The 15,551-nt window shown below is 31.8% G+C and overlaps 1 protein-coding gene across 1 annotated transcript; it reads right to left on the bottom strand.

Moving 5' to 3' along the window:
• Positions 1-13,192: 13,192 nt before the first annotated feature.
• Positions 13,193-14,214, bottom strand: LOC139889934 (uncharacterized). Its single transcript, XM_071872847.1, has 3 exons — positions 13,805-14,214; positions 13,550-13,721; positions 13,193-13,504 (listed from the first exon to the last, which is right to left on the bottom strand). Exons 1-3 carry the CDS (start codon positions 14,212-14,214, stop codon positions 13,193-13,195), a joined length of 894 nt encoding a protein of 297 aa, XP_071728948.1.
• Between the last annotated feature and the right edge of the window lie 1,337 nt (positions 14,215-15,551).

Genomic DNA, 15,551 nt, shown 5'->3' with positions numbered 1-15,551 from the left:
AATAGACTTTGTCTAACACTTTTCCTAAATTTTCTCCGTAAATTACGGAAATCCTTTTGCTATATACACATATTCAAGGAGACAAATATATCATTCAGTATTCAACAACTCATCTCATATCGAAACCCTTATCCGATCACATAATATGGATTTCTCATCTGATTTCTCGAGCTCCAATAGCAGTGTAACCGGAATGAACCAACCAATTAGCCATCATCTATTTTGGATGAATTGGGGGTGGGTTCATAGCCGACTCAATCAATGGAGACAAGAAGAAGGTGATCCCTTCCACCAACCGAATTCACCTCTTGGTGAAGAACCTGAAGCACTTACTGGCGAACCCGTTCGGAACACTATTTTCACCATCATTTCTAGGATATCCAGTCACGAATATATAATATATAAAATTCTAGATCTTATTCATCCACTTGTCCGAACCACCAATCATCCCAGAATAATAGAAGAAGTCAACGAGCTTCGTGCTCGAGTAGTGGCTCTGGAGAATATGGTGTGAAATCTAAGAGCATCAGCAGCACCAGCAGCATAACCAGCACCACCAGTACCATCAGCATCACCACCAACAGCATCATCTTCACCAACAACAACAACCACATCACAAGCCTCAACACCACAATCTGTACTTCAAGCATCAACATCATACGCGCCATAGATACCAAGGAATATTAGTAATAATAAGTTAAGATGTATTAACTCATTCTTCTTGAAGAACTATATATGTATACTTTATATATATTGATTGGAACAATAATAAATCTTTTCGTACTAAGCTATTACGTGTGAATCTTAACTAGTATGTACTACTTGGTTAATTCATATCACAATATGCTATGATGTATATCCTTTGTTAACGACTTAACAATCGTTAATCACTGCTTCAACACAATAAACTTCATTTCATAATAAACCAAGTGTATTATTCAATTACATGTTTGGTTTTACACTTTCATTTTTGACATACTCGAAACTTTCTAGAAAACATTATTCGTGTCTTGTGAATTTCACAAGGATTCCACGAGCGCCAACATCATATACCGAGGTATATCAATAACAACAAATAATGAAATATTGATTCATAACTTCATTTGCAAAATATTTCACGACAATTATGAAATCTCTAAGGTTTTGGAGATTATTTATTCTCGTTTCAACCGCAAATCAAATGAGTTTAATATTATATTAACTCATTAAATCTATATCTGAAGAATACATATATGAACGTACATCTTCTCTTTTGTACAAACTGTTAATTGTGAAAATATTTTAACGGGTAGGTAAAACCCGAGAGATATTCATATCTCATATAAATATGTTACATTGCACATTCTTCCATTCTGATTCAGCAGTTATTAACTATACTACTTATATTCACAAGATATATATATCCGTTCACTAAAGAACAACCATTTTCAATTACATATTCTGATTTTGACATATCCGAATTTAAGTAAAGCTTTAGCAAGTGTTATCTTCCTAAAGATCACTACATTCATGAATTATATTCATTCGTATTCTATAATGAATTATCACATCAAACCACCAAAATTATCATTCATTATTTTTGAAATCAACAACGCCTATTCGTTAACCATTAGATCCATTGGCAGTTACAATCAGCGTTTAATCATCTAAAAATAAAATTTCTTGAAACCATCTCGGATTGATAATCAATGATTTAGATTCGTTAACCTTGAGAATGCTGACGAAGCAGCAGAAACTATAGATGGTCTTAATGGCCAAAAGTTTGATGATAAAGAATGACTCATTGAAAAAGCTCAGAATTGGAACTGGAAAACGGATTGAGCAAATAATGAAGGAAGCTGTGGACAAATCACAAAGACTAAACCTGTAATCAAAGAATCTAGATGATTCGATTTCTGATGAAAACCACAAAAGATCTTTTTACGCATTCTAAATCTTTACGGAAGAATTTTCCTCATTATCATTTGATCTTAGAAATTCTAAGATATCATCGTATCTTTCGTTATAAATATCCTCTATATTTCTAAAGATATCTTCATAACGATTCTTGTCCGCAATTAGTTATCTCTTTGCGATATCTTTATCACATCATAAAGGAAACTGTTTTAGTTTCTATATTCTGTAAAATTCAAGTTTAAATTATAAATGTTTTAAAGAAGTGTTGAGAATTGAAGCATGAGTTAGTATAATATAATGACGTCAGGCCAACGTGATTATATTACAGTAAGTTATGCTAAATTTTTAATGGAAGATAATGATTCATAGACTTTACAATCATCATGTGCCATGTTACATGACTCTTACATTCTATTTAACCTCTAAACATATCAAGAAAATATTTTTCTTGATGATTCGGTCTTTTCCGGATATTCTGGTAATTTGACAAATCAAATCATGATATTATGTTCCTTTCTACTTAGAACATTATGATCATTCGAAACTTCATACCTACAAATTCTGGACCATTACTCGCTTTACTTAGAGTCGAGAGGAGAATAAAAAGGCAAAGAGCTCCGACATATAAGGGAAAATATAAAGCCCGATAACAACACGAAAATTACAAACCGTGTATATCAATGTGTATAGCAACATAAAGACACGGGAGAATTAAAAACACTATAACCCCAAGAGCATAGTAGAAGTAAATAGATTCCTCTGGTGGTAAAAGAAAAAGAAGAATGACTGCATATATGGTCAATATAATAACAAGTATCAATACAGGATTGAGCATATTAACAAATCTTTTGGAAGTATGAATTTAGGAAGAAAGCATAGAAGTGGTGAAGATAATGAAACGGAAGAAGCTAATTTATAGCAAAATTTCCAAACACGTCAATCAAGATAATTCACCGCATTTAATCAAAGAAATCTCAAAATTCCGTGAATACCGGAGAATCAAATCTTATAGATTACGAAGATTTCCTTTAATCCCTTGAATTCTGGAAATTAATCGTGACTACGTCAAAAGTTAAGGCGAACATTTACTTTTCTCATTCACTCTTTTACGATAGCTTCGTTTATACTCTTCCTATAATCGAATCATTAAAATTATATTATTCAAAGGAGATAAAACTCTATTTTTCAACTCATATTCAACATTCTTGTTGTAAAGAATGACGATCTCTATCAAACTTCATGGCTATGATTTTCATGAACTCCTCTTTGTTTTGTCTGCCCTAATCTTGTGGCATAAACGCTCAAGGTTTTAAATTAGCTCAATACTATTCATAACACATTTCATGTATCCAATTTACTAAAATGACTTGTATAACATCATCATTTTGAATGATCTCTGCATTAATAATAAAATGCACTTCATCGAAGAACCTGTAGAAATTATGGTTCGTATGACTTAAACGCTTGAAACAAAACAATATTCTATCCGTTGGAATTCACGAAAGGCCCCGAGCATACCTGGGAACGTGAAGACCAAATAAAATGAAAATATCCTCATCTATGTACGAACAACGCCGATTGATGGCAACAACTAAATTTCGGGACGAAATTTCTTTTAACGGGTAGGTACTATAACAACCCGGAAATTTCCAACAAAATTTAAACCAAATCTTTACATGATTTCATTTAACCTCGACTAATTTCGACGATTCACGAACCATTATTTGTAAATAATTACGCAATTATTTGATATGTTAATATTATTATTATTAATATCCTTTTTAACAATATATCAATAATTAATATCATTATTATTAATTAAAATTAAACTTATCATTTTTTTATTATCATATTAATATTGTTATCATCAATATTATAATAATAATATGATTACTAATATTAACATTAATATCATTCATTCATAAGTATTATTATAAAAATATCATTTATTATTAATGATATTATTGTTATTAACATAATTATTAACAAATATCATTATTCTTGTTATGTATATAATTGTTGTATCAAAAGTATTATTATTATTATAATTATTATTATTAATACAATTATTATTATTATTTTTACTAATATAATTATTATTAATAGTATTATTATTATTATTAATTATCAATTTCAATTAAAAATAAAAGTCAAAAATTATGTACTAACTACTTTTTAATTTTTTAAAAACTAAATCTACTTTAAGTATTTTAATTAAATCAGATCTGCTTTTAATTTTTTTTTATCACGATTCAGCTTTTAAATTTTTTTATATATCCTGAATGTATACTTTAATTTCTACTGGTCACAAATTTGTTGTTTTTGAATCAATAATCAATATACAATAAAGTTTGATTAGTTACAAATACTGCATTAACAGCAATTCACAAATTAAAAACAAATATATATATATTTTTAAAGTCGATACCTCTGTTATATAGGCATTTTATCAAAACCTCGATTTGGTATCAATCTTCAAAATCTAAAATTGCAGAGTTGTTAGGAATCCTTTATGCAAACTATCTGCAAAATATCATTTCTCAATTCTTGCTATCGAATCGTAATTTTGAAGTCAAAGTTTTAGTTTTTAAAAGTCAACTCATTGTTTTTGCTAAAATTAGAGTTCGTTTTGACGTTTTAGATTCAATTGATGATTGAGAAACTTTCTAATAGTGATTTGAGATCCAATTCGTGTTGGAAATTTTGTCTAAAACGTTCCCAAAATCAAATTCCAGTTTTGAGTTCTTTTATTTTTTTTTACGAATAGATAAATACTACTGCTATTTAATTTTAATTTTTTTTTCTTCTTTCACTCGTTTGCTATTAATCACAATCACCCATTTAAATTGTTTATATTTTGTCTAAGTTCGAAATCCAATTCGTAACTTGCTGTTGGGAAGTTCCCTAGTCGATTACTTTTTGAAGAAGAAGGAAGAAGAAATAGCAGAAAGGAAAGGGGTAAATAAATATAAGTTTTGATTTAAAACAGAAATGAGAGAAATAGAGGGATGGTTTGAGGGGTGTTCGGGTTTAAGAGAGGTCGCGGGTTCGAGCCTTGCAGTGGCTATTTTTTTGGAAAAACTTTATAAACTCTTGAGGTAGTTATATATTATTATTATTATTATTATTATTATTATTATTATTATTATTATTATTATTATTATTATTATTATTATTATTATTATTATTATTATTATTATTATTATTATTATTATTGTTATTGTTATTATTAAATATTAGTAATATTACTATTATTATTACAAAGTATTATAATTATTATTGAAAAAGTATTAGTTATATTTACAAGTAAGATTATTATTATTATTATCATTATTACTAATATTATTATCATTACTAGTATTATCACTTAAAAATTATTAGTATTATCAAATATTATTATTACTAGTAGTATCGTTATTGTATTATTGTTAATATTATCATTTAAATATTATTATCATTATTAAGATTATGATTATCAATATTATCATTATGAAAATAACACAATTTATTAATATTAGTATTATTACCGTTATTATCATTTTACAAAAATTATCGTTTTTGCTATTATTAAAACTATCATCTTTACTTTATAATTATTAGTAAAACTACCATTTATATTAAAATTACTATTATTATTTTATTATTATAATAATTAGTAAATTATTATTATCGAGTATACAGTGCCATCATACTCATAAAATACGAAATACAGTATCGTGAGTTTTCATAGCTCCCTTTATATATATATATTTTTGGGCTGAGAATACATGCGCAACTTTTATAACTGTTTTACATTTAGACACAAGTACTCAAACTTTTATGCTATATACATACTTTGTCATGCTAAATCCCTGCCGTAATATCGTTAATTGCTGAGGTATAAGATGCAAGGTCTTTGACTACATAATAATGATTCAACGACATGAATAACAAGTGCCACGGGGTAACTTTTGTTTAGTCGCGATATTACAAACTCAGCATTACTTTTAGATTGGTATTTCTATATCAATCAACACTTTATATGGATATTTCTATATCAACTTTATTTAATCTTGTGGTCTAACATTATTATTGAAATCATATTTATGATAAACCTATGAACTCACCAACCTTTTGGTTGACACTATTTAGCATGTTTATTCTCAGGTCCTACATAATGCTTCCACTGTGTATTTGCTAATTGAAAGCAACATTTCAACGAGTCATTCATGGATAATTTGAAGGACTTGCATTTGCTAATTTGATGATGATTGCTTGCTATGCTTGGAGTCTTCATTACATATCATATCAGTTAAAGATATTTAATGCGTTGTTTATTAAATACAATGTAATCTATTTATCTTCCGCTGCAAAACTCAATCAAACGTCTCATATAGAGTCGTTCTCGTTTATACAATTTTGATTTAATATAATTAGTCACAAATACCCTAGGCCCTATTTGGGGGTGTAACAAATGTCGAGTCTCAAAATTTTTGAACTCTTTTCATATATTAAAAATTAGCCTTTGACTGTCTCCCGACGATTCACTAACATTGGTGCATAAATAAATATGTAAATATATATGAATTCTATACATAAGTAATATTATATATATTGTAATATATATGTGTATATATATATATATATATATATATATATATATATATATATATATATATATATAATAAGTATTAAAGATTCACTAAATTATAAATAAATAGTAATATATTAAACTTAATTACAAGGTTAAATATAATTGTTACATTAATATTATTATCATTATTGGTATTATTATTAATATTATTAATAAGATTGTTATTATTATTATTATTATTATTATTATTATTATTATTATTATTATTATTATTATTATTATTATTATTATTATTATTATTATTATTTGTATATATATTGTAATGTATAAATACTAGATATTAAATTATATAACTATTAAATACTACATAATTATAAATTTTAATATGAATAAATGTAATTGCAAGTAAAAATATAGTTACTTCATTAATAATGTTACCATTACTTTCATTAAAATAAATATTAATATTAATATCAGTATTATGAATATTATTATTTAATGATATATATATAAATATAAAATTTAATATATATAATATTCGTATTATTATTATTTTAAAAATCATTATTATTATTAGAAAATAATACAAATTATTATCATTATTATTATTATTATTATTTTTAATTTTATGATTTCTAGTGTCATTATTATTTATTATTAATATAATAATAATAATTATTATTAATATTAATTTAATTATATAACTTATAAAAAAAAGAGAGAAAGTCAAGAACGGGTACAATTCTGTTTAACTTCACCATCGAGCTTTTACAATTTTTGTTTCTGTCGGAATTTTGTTACAAGTCTATATCAATCACGAATCTTTCTTAATATATATCATCAGTTGCATTGTAATTGAATTAAAAACCAAATATATAAAAAAAAATATATGATACCTCTGTTTCAACCGTGAAATTACCATAGCTCGATTTTTAATCCAATTCTAAAACTAAAAATGCAGTTTTGTTAAGATTTGTTCACTCAACCTTTCTGCAAAAACTCTGGTCTCAAATTGCTATATCTAATCTAAATTTTGAAGTGAAAGATTATTTTCAAAAAGTCAACCGAATCGTTCATGGTAAAATTTGAACTTGTTTTTATGTTTTAAGTTTAATTGATGATTCAGATAGTTTCTAGTAATCATTTACAACTTATTTCATGTTGTAATCGAGAGCTATAATAGTCTTAAATTCGAATTCAATATTTGAGTTCATGTTCTTAAAATATGAAAAAGCAATTACTCATATTCGAATGAAACTTACAACAATAAACAACAACAACAACAACAACAACAACAAACTCAATACCACATGAGTGGTGTATGAGGGATGATGTTATGCGAGGTGTATATGAAATAGCTTTATTTTTTACTAGGAAAAACTATTAAATACGATACAATTTTACACAAGATATTTATTTATTTATAGAATGGATATACTTAAACCTTGCTACAACACTTATAGGCAATGTACCTAATCGTACAGTAGTGTAGTTTTTAGTAAGTCCGGTTCGTTCCACAGGGAAAATCTTTAAACAAAGCTTAACGCTATATTAGTTTTAATTTATAAAAATACAAATAAGTAATATTATTATTATAAAAGGGGGTTTTTACTTTTTAATGACCGGTTTGTCGATTTTGAAACTTTAGTCGCAATTAAAACCTAATGTAAATATTAAAAATAAATATAACTTAATTTAAAGCGTAAAATAAATAACGATAATGAAATTGCGATAAATAAAAGTGCGATAAAATAAACTTGAGATAATTAAAAAGTATGATAATTAAAAATGCAATTAAATACAATAACAATAAATAAAAGTGCGATAATTAAAAGTGCAATTAAATATAAAATAAAGGAAATTAAATATGAAATAAAATAATTATGCTTATTTAAACTTCCATAATCATGATGTTTGACGTGTTGATTTTAGTTTTATGCCCATGGGTTAATTGTCCTTTGTCCTGGATTATTTAATATGTCCGTCTGGTTTTTGTCCATAACAGTCCATCAGTCATAAATATAAAGTGCGAGTGTCCTCGTCAAATTATCCTTATACCCGAAGTTAAATATTCCAACTAATTGGGGACTTAAACTGTAACAAGGTTTTAATACTTTGTTTAATAATTACACCAGGTTATCGACTGCGTGTAACCCAAGGTTTTAATACTTTGTTATCAATTATGCCAAGTGTCCTTGTACATAATTTCACCCCTGTTTTAATAATTCTAGTGACTATTAATCCATTCCCGTGTCCGGTTAAATGAACTATTATTCGTACATATAAATACCCCGCCCATCATGTCCGATCGAGTGTATATGGTTATTTATAGGGATGTCCAATTGTAAATCTTTATATTAAAATTAACAAACTATCATTTATTTAAACAAATATAAAGCCCATTAATAGCCCATAGTCTAATTTCCACAAGTGTCGTTCTTTTGTCCAAACCCCAATTATGGTACAAAGCCCAATTACCCAAATTTAAATATTTTTAGCCCAACATCATGATTACTTCGGATTAAATAAGCATAATAATAACTTAGCTACGAGACATTAAATTAAAAAGGTTGAACATAACTTACAATGATTAAAAATAGCGTAGCGTTACACGGACAGAATTTCAACTTACACCCTTACAACATTCGCTAACATACCCTTATTATTGGAAATTAAAATTAAAATTTAAAATTAAAATAAATATATATACATATACTACGTTGATGAATGAAGAAAAAGATGTGTTGAATTCAGAAAAAATGCGTTGCCTTTTATAGGCCCACACTGAAATTTGGGGCTCCGCGAGTCGCGACCCTTGTTGCCTTCGAACTCCGCGAGTCGCGGAGATAATATTTACAGCTCACACATCTTTAGATCCTTTCTTGCCGACGGATTTTATAATATAAATATAATATAAATATATAATTTATATAATTAATTATATATTATATTATATTTATATATATAATTAATTTGCAACTTTCGCTCCGTTGCGTCGCGCGTTGCGAGTTGACTTTGATCCCGGTTCCGGATTTTCGAACGTCCTTGCGTACTATTTTATATCGTGTAATTTGTGTTTTATAACTTGTAATCTTGTAATTTTGAGACGTTTCTTATCAATAATTGGAACCACTTTGATTGTACTTTGTACTTTTGAGCTTTTTGGTCGTTTGCATCTTAAATTCGTCGAATCTGTCTTTTGTCTTCACCTTTTAATATTTAAACGAATATCACTTGTAAATAGAATAATTTTCAACTAAAATCTTGTCTTTCTTGAGGAATAAAGCTATGAAATATGTGTTCATTTTTAGCATTATCATGGGAGGTGAGATGTAGACAATCATTCCCCTATCCAAGAATAGAATAAGTCATTTGTCCACCCAGAGTGAAAACACTCACAAAAGTAGAGAAAGTCATCTCTCTCTCTATTCGACAGATAAGGAGATTGCTTCCGAGTGGACCTCCGACCAAAAAGTAGGAAATTTCTTTCTTTAAAAAAAAAATAGTAAGATAAAAATAGAACATAAAAAAAAAACTACTACTACTAATAATAATAATAATAATAATAATAATAATAATAATAGTAATAATAATAACGATAATATAATATAGTAATAATAATAATAATGATAATAGCAACAATAACAACAATACCAATCACAACAACAATAATATGGTCTTCTCAGGGGGTGCAACAGGGTGATCCCCTTGGTCCGCTGCTTTTTGCTTTGGTCTTACAACCCTTGGTTTCTAAAATCAGAGATAATTTTGAGGTTTGTATTCAGGCGTGGTATTTGGATGATGGCACTATTATTGGGGACACTTTGGTGGTGGGGAAGGTTTTGCATTTGATTATGGAGGATGGGCCTCGTTTTGGGCTACATCTCAACGTGGAAAAAACAGAAATTTTCTGGCCTACGGAGGACCCTCGCAGCAGGCAAGTAGATGTCTTTCCTCCTAATATTGCTCGACCTTTAAATGGTGTTAAGTTTCTTGGGGCCCCCGCAAGTTCCGATCCTGGTTTTAGTAGTGAACTGGTGATGTAAAGGGTGACCAAGTCCATTGCGCTTATGGATAAGGTTGCTAAGCTTGATGATCCTCAGTGTGAGTTGTTGTTGCTTAGGGCATGTACGGGAGTTTCTAAACTCTACTTTACCTTGCGTACTTGTCCTCCTAGTATATTTGAGGCGGCTCAAAGCGCTTTCGATGGAGCCCTTCGATCTTCCTTGGAGCGTATTGTTACTGCTTCCGGGCTTGGATTTGGTGATTGGCAGTGGCGGCTTGCCACCTTGCCATTTGCTTTTGGAGGGCTTGGTGTTTATTCTGCGGGAGATGTTCATCATTATGCTTTTGTGGCTTCTCGATTACAGTCTGCTGGGTTGTAGACCAAGCTCCTATGTCATGCAGGTATTGTTGGTCTTGGTCGTGCTTTTGAAGATGCATTGGGTCTGTTTAATAAAACAGTTGGGTTTAATATTTTAGGTAATCCGAGTGAGGTCGCTGCCCTAATACTCATGAAGAAATTGGCAGATGTTTATTTCACAAAGGTTACCGCTTCTGCAGAATCCACTTTTTTGTTATCTCCCCGACAATCGGCCTTATGGAAATCACAGCAGGGTGATCACACCTCTGCTTAGCTAAGGGCAGTCCCTATTTTGGGGTTGGGTCAGACGATGAACGCAAAGACTTACCGATGTGTGTTGTGCGACCGGTTGGATGTTCCATTGTTCTCTATCACGACGGCATGCTCTGCCTGTTCAAGGGTTTTTACTGGGGATATTTTCGGGGATCACGCGATGTCTTGTGCTGGTATGGTGGGTATTAAGCATTGACATAATGTTGTTCGGGATTCCCTTGTTTATATTTGTTATTGATCTGGGATTTTAGCAAGAAAGGAGGTTGACATTGGGTTGTCTGGAGGGAACGACAGGGCCCTCAGACCTGCAGATGTGTTAATTTATTCCTGGGAGTGTGGTCGCGATGTTTGTGTTGACTTGATAGGGTCTTCTCCTTTGACACAGTCTAGGCTTTCTGACTTTATCCTTGGACGTGCTGTGGTTGATGCGGCTCGTCGGAATCGGGTCAAGTACGAATCTAGCTGTCAGGCGATTGGTTATGGTTTCATTCCTTTCTCATTTTCTTCCCTTGGGGAATTAGAGAAGGAGGCTGTTTCTTTGCTAAAGCGGGTGCAGAAGAGTTCGATGGCGCAAGATATTGGTGCTGGTGCTGCTGCTCATATTTTTACTAGGATAGGTTTTGCTATTGCTAGAGGTGTGGGGGCCCAGATTGTCTCTAGGCTTCCCACTAATTTTTTGTAAGTTTTAAAACTTTTAAGTTTATTATAATAATAATAATAATAATAATAATAATAATAATAATAATAATAATAATAATAATAATAATAATAATAAATCCTACTAATAATAATAATTCATCATTATTATTTATTTATTAATAATAATAATAATAATAATAATAATAATAATAATAATAATAATAATAATAATAATAATAATAATACTACTACTACTACTACTACTATAGACCTAACCCATAAATACATACCCATGGTCTTACTCTATAATCCTAATCTTACTCCTCCACGTATTCCTATCAGAAGTCATGTCCTCGGTCAAAAGAAGCTCCTTCATGTCAAGCTTCAATCTATCCTACAACTTACGTCAAGGTCTTCCCCTTCACCTTACGCCGCCAACCATGAGGGTCTCAACTCTCCTAATTGGAGCTGTAGATGGGCGCCTCAAAACATGCCCAAACCATCTAAGTCGTCCTTCCCTCATCTTGAGGGTAATGTTCTTAACTTCTAAGTTTTCCCTAAAAACATCATTTGGAATCATATCTTGCATGGTCTTACCACACGTCCATCTAAGCATTCTCATTTCTGCCACCTCTATCCTCCTCTCTTGGGCTTTCGTCATTGGCCAGCACTTCGAACCATACAACATAGCTGGTCTGATTGCCACCTTAAAGAATTTCCCTTTCAATTTAAGGGGTACTTTCTTGTCGCACAGAACCCCTTTCGCTGCTCTCCACTTCAACCATCCTACTCGAATACGGTGAGTCACATCCTCATCTATCTTTCCCTATTTGTGAAGCATCGAGCCTAAGTATTTAAAAGAGTCTTGTGGTGGTAAGATTTGGTCCCCAATTTGTATATTTCACTATATTGTTGTGTTCTTCTTCGACCGTCTCGAAATCGCATCTAAGGTACTCCGATTTATGTTTGCTAATCCGTAGTCCATTATGTTCTAAGGCGATCTTCCATTGTTTCAGCCTTCTATTTAGCTCATCCTGGGACTCCGAAACTAAAACAATATCATCGGCGAAAATTGGGCACCATGGGATGCTCTCCTGTATCCTTTGTGATAGCTCTTCCAGGATCAAAGCGAAAAGATATGGGCTAAGGGCAGATCCCTGATGTAAACCTACTTCTACCGGGAAAAACTCAGTATTTCCCACTATCGTTTGTACACGAGTCTTTTCTCCCTCATACATATCTCTAATAGTCCTTATATACCTACTTGGGACTCTCCTAACATTAAGGGTCTTCCAAATTAACTCACGCGGGACACTATCATAGGCTTTCTCCAAGTCTAAGAACGCCATGTGTAAGTTCTTTTATTTTTCCCTATACTTCTCCATAAGGCTTCTAATAATGTGGATCACCTCCATCGACGAGCGTCCTGGCATGAAGCCGAATTTATTCTACGAAACCTTTGTATCCCGACGTAACCTAGTCTCAATCACTCTCTCCCAAAGCTTCATTGTATGACTAAGCAGCTTTATACCTCTATAATTACTGCATATCTGTGCGCCCCCTTTGTTCTTGTAGATGGGAATAACCTCACCGAGTCTCCATTCCATTGACATCTTTGTGCCTCTAAAAGTCGCGTTGAAAAGGTTTATCAACCATCTAACCCCAACTCCGCCTAGGCACCGCCATGCCTCTATAGAAATTTGGTCCGGTCCTACTGCTTTGTTTCGCCCCATCTTTCGTAGAGCCGATCTAACTTCCTCCTAGTTAATCCTTGTGCAAAAATAGTTGTTTTGATAATAGGGTACCTCGTGTAGTTCACCGCTCTGCTCGGATCCTTCCCTACCGAAAAGAGATGAGAAATACTCTTCCCATCTCTTCCAAATATCGTCTTCTCTCACTAAACTATGACCCGCTTCATTTTTGATATATATGATGTTATCTATATCCCTTCTTCTTCGCTCTCTAGCTTTGGATATCCTATAAATGTCGTTTGCTCCCACTTTGGAGTCTAGTTTCCTATATAACTCTTCATATGCTTTATCTTTTGCAAGAGTTACTACCTTCTTTGCTTCTCTTTTGGCTTCTTTATACCTTTCTTCCACCTGTGTTCTCTCTGGGGTGTCCTATCTCTAAAATTGGTGAGCTCCCTAAACCTCGCCTGCTTTAACGCGACTTTCGATTGGACATCTTCGCTAAACCACCACGATTCTCTACTACCCTTATGCGCTCTCGTTGTCCCAACTACTACCCCTAAAGCCTCTTTGGCCGACTCTCTGACAGTGGACGCCAAGCGGTTCCACATCTGGTCTGCGTCAATAAGGGCTACGTATTTCACTTCTACACTCATTCTTTTAGCAACTGTCGATCTAAAAGTATCTGCCTTCACTCTATTTAGCTTCTTCCAAAGGATTCTAGTAGGTTGTACCGCCCTCGTCGTCCTGCTTACTCTTCCCTGAGTGGCTAAAACCATGACCAGCAACCTGTGTTGGGAGGAGCAGGTCAAGGCTGGAAGGACCTTACAGTCCCTACAGGTCCTAAGGTCCTCTTTGCGGAAGAGCAATGATATTGAACATTTTTCATATATTTATCATGGCAATATCCGTCATTAATAGTCCATTCGGATACGGTTTTGGTCTTTATTCGTGATAATTTGGGAAGATTATGATTTGAGAGCCGAGAAGATCTTTTATACGCCTTTTTGATCATTTTGAGGTATATTTTATGTAACTTTATCAGAGGTGCCTTAATATGATGAAGCGATGTGGTTTTAGGCATTTTTATGGAGTAAAACGAAGAAATTTCTGTTCCTGTATTAAGCCGCGGCGCGGGCTATAACTGAAACTGAAGGTCGAGCATATTGATAATGGTTGGAGTGCTGGTTAGTATTAAGCTGCGGCGCAGCTGTATGGCCCGCGGCGCGGGTTGTATCTGTGTCGGTTTTTGAGGGTATAAATAGGGAAATACAACCCTAACTTTTAATCACTTTTTGTCAGCCGATTTTCTGAGCACTTGGGGCGATTTTTGGGTACTTTTGGGGATTTCCAAGGCTATTCTAACGCTCCAATCATTAAGCTATCAAGGATCAATTCAAGCAATAATCAAGATTCATTGTGCTAGGTTGATTCTTACTTATCCAACAATGTTTTCTCTATTATTTATTACTTTGATTTCTTTTGTTGCCATGGTTATTGGCTAGTTATTTTAATGTTTGTCTAGACTTATAAACCTATGTTTTGGATGCTACTTAACAGTTATTCATTTTATTTATGATGATTTGATGTTTGGATTAAAGAACGATTCTTATTAAAGCTAGACTTTTCGATTCAATTGGTTGTGTATTTGTTTGATAGGACGAGAGTTCATTAATTTAATGCATAAATTTACAATTGGTTTGTCTTAATTAGTTGTTTGCTTACTCGGAGACGAGAGTAAATTGAGTTCAAAAGGCTAGACAAAATAGGGGTGAATTACTCACAACGAGAGTTGGTGTGATTGCGATTCAAGTCTTCATCTCAGTTGAAATATTTGGTCACAATTAGGAGGTCTTAGGCTACGGGGAATTCCGTGTCGTGTAATTTTAATTGAAGTGTTTGCGCTGGGGAATTCCAGGTGAACCGATTAAATAATTCACATAGGTTAGATAATAACTGGGGCTTAAACTAAATGCATCCAAGACTAGGTGTAAAGAGTCTAGACGAACATTCGTTTTTCCTATTTGATTTAAACTATCTTATTTTATTTGTCTGTTTGCTTTAAAGCTTAAATCTTAAAATACCAAAAATATTGTTCCTTCTTGTTATTAATGAA

The sequence above is a fragment of the Rutidosis leptorrhynchoides genome, chromosome 2 (genome assembly GCF_046630445.1).
Source record: "Rutidosis leptorrhynchoides isolate AG116_Rl617_1_P2 chromosome 2, CSIRO_AGI_Rlap_v1, whole genome shotgun sequence".
Lineage (NCBI taxonomy): Eukaryota > Viridiplantae > Streptophyta > Magnoliopsida > Asterales > Asteraceae > Rutidosis > Rutidosis leptorrhynchoides.
This window is presented reverse-complemented; position numbering and strand designations above follow the sequence as displayed.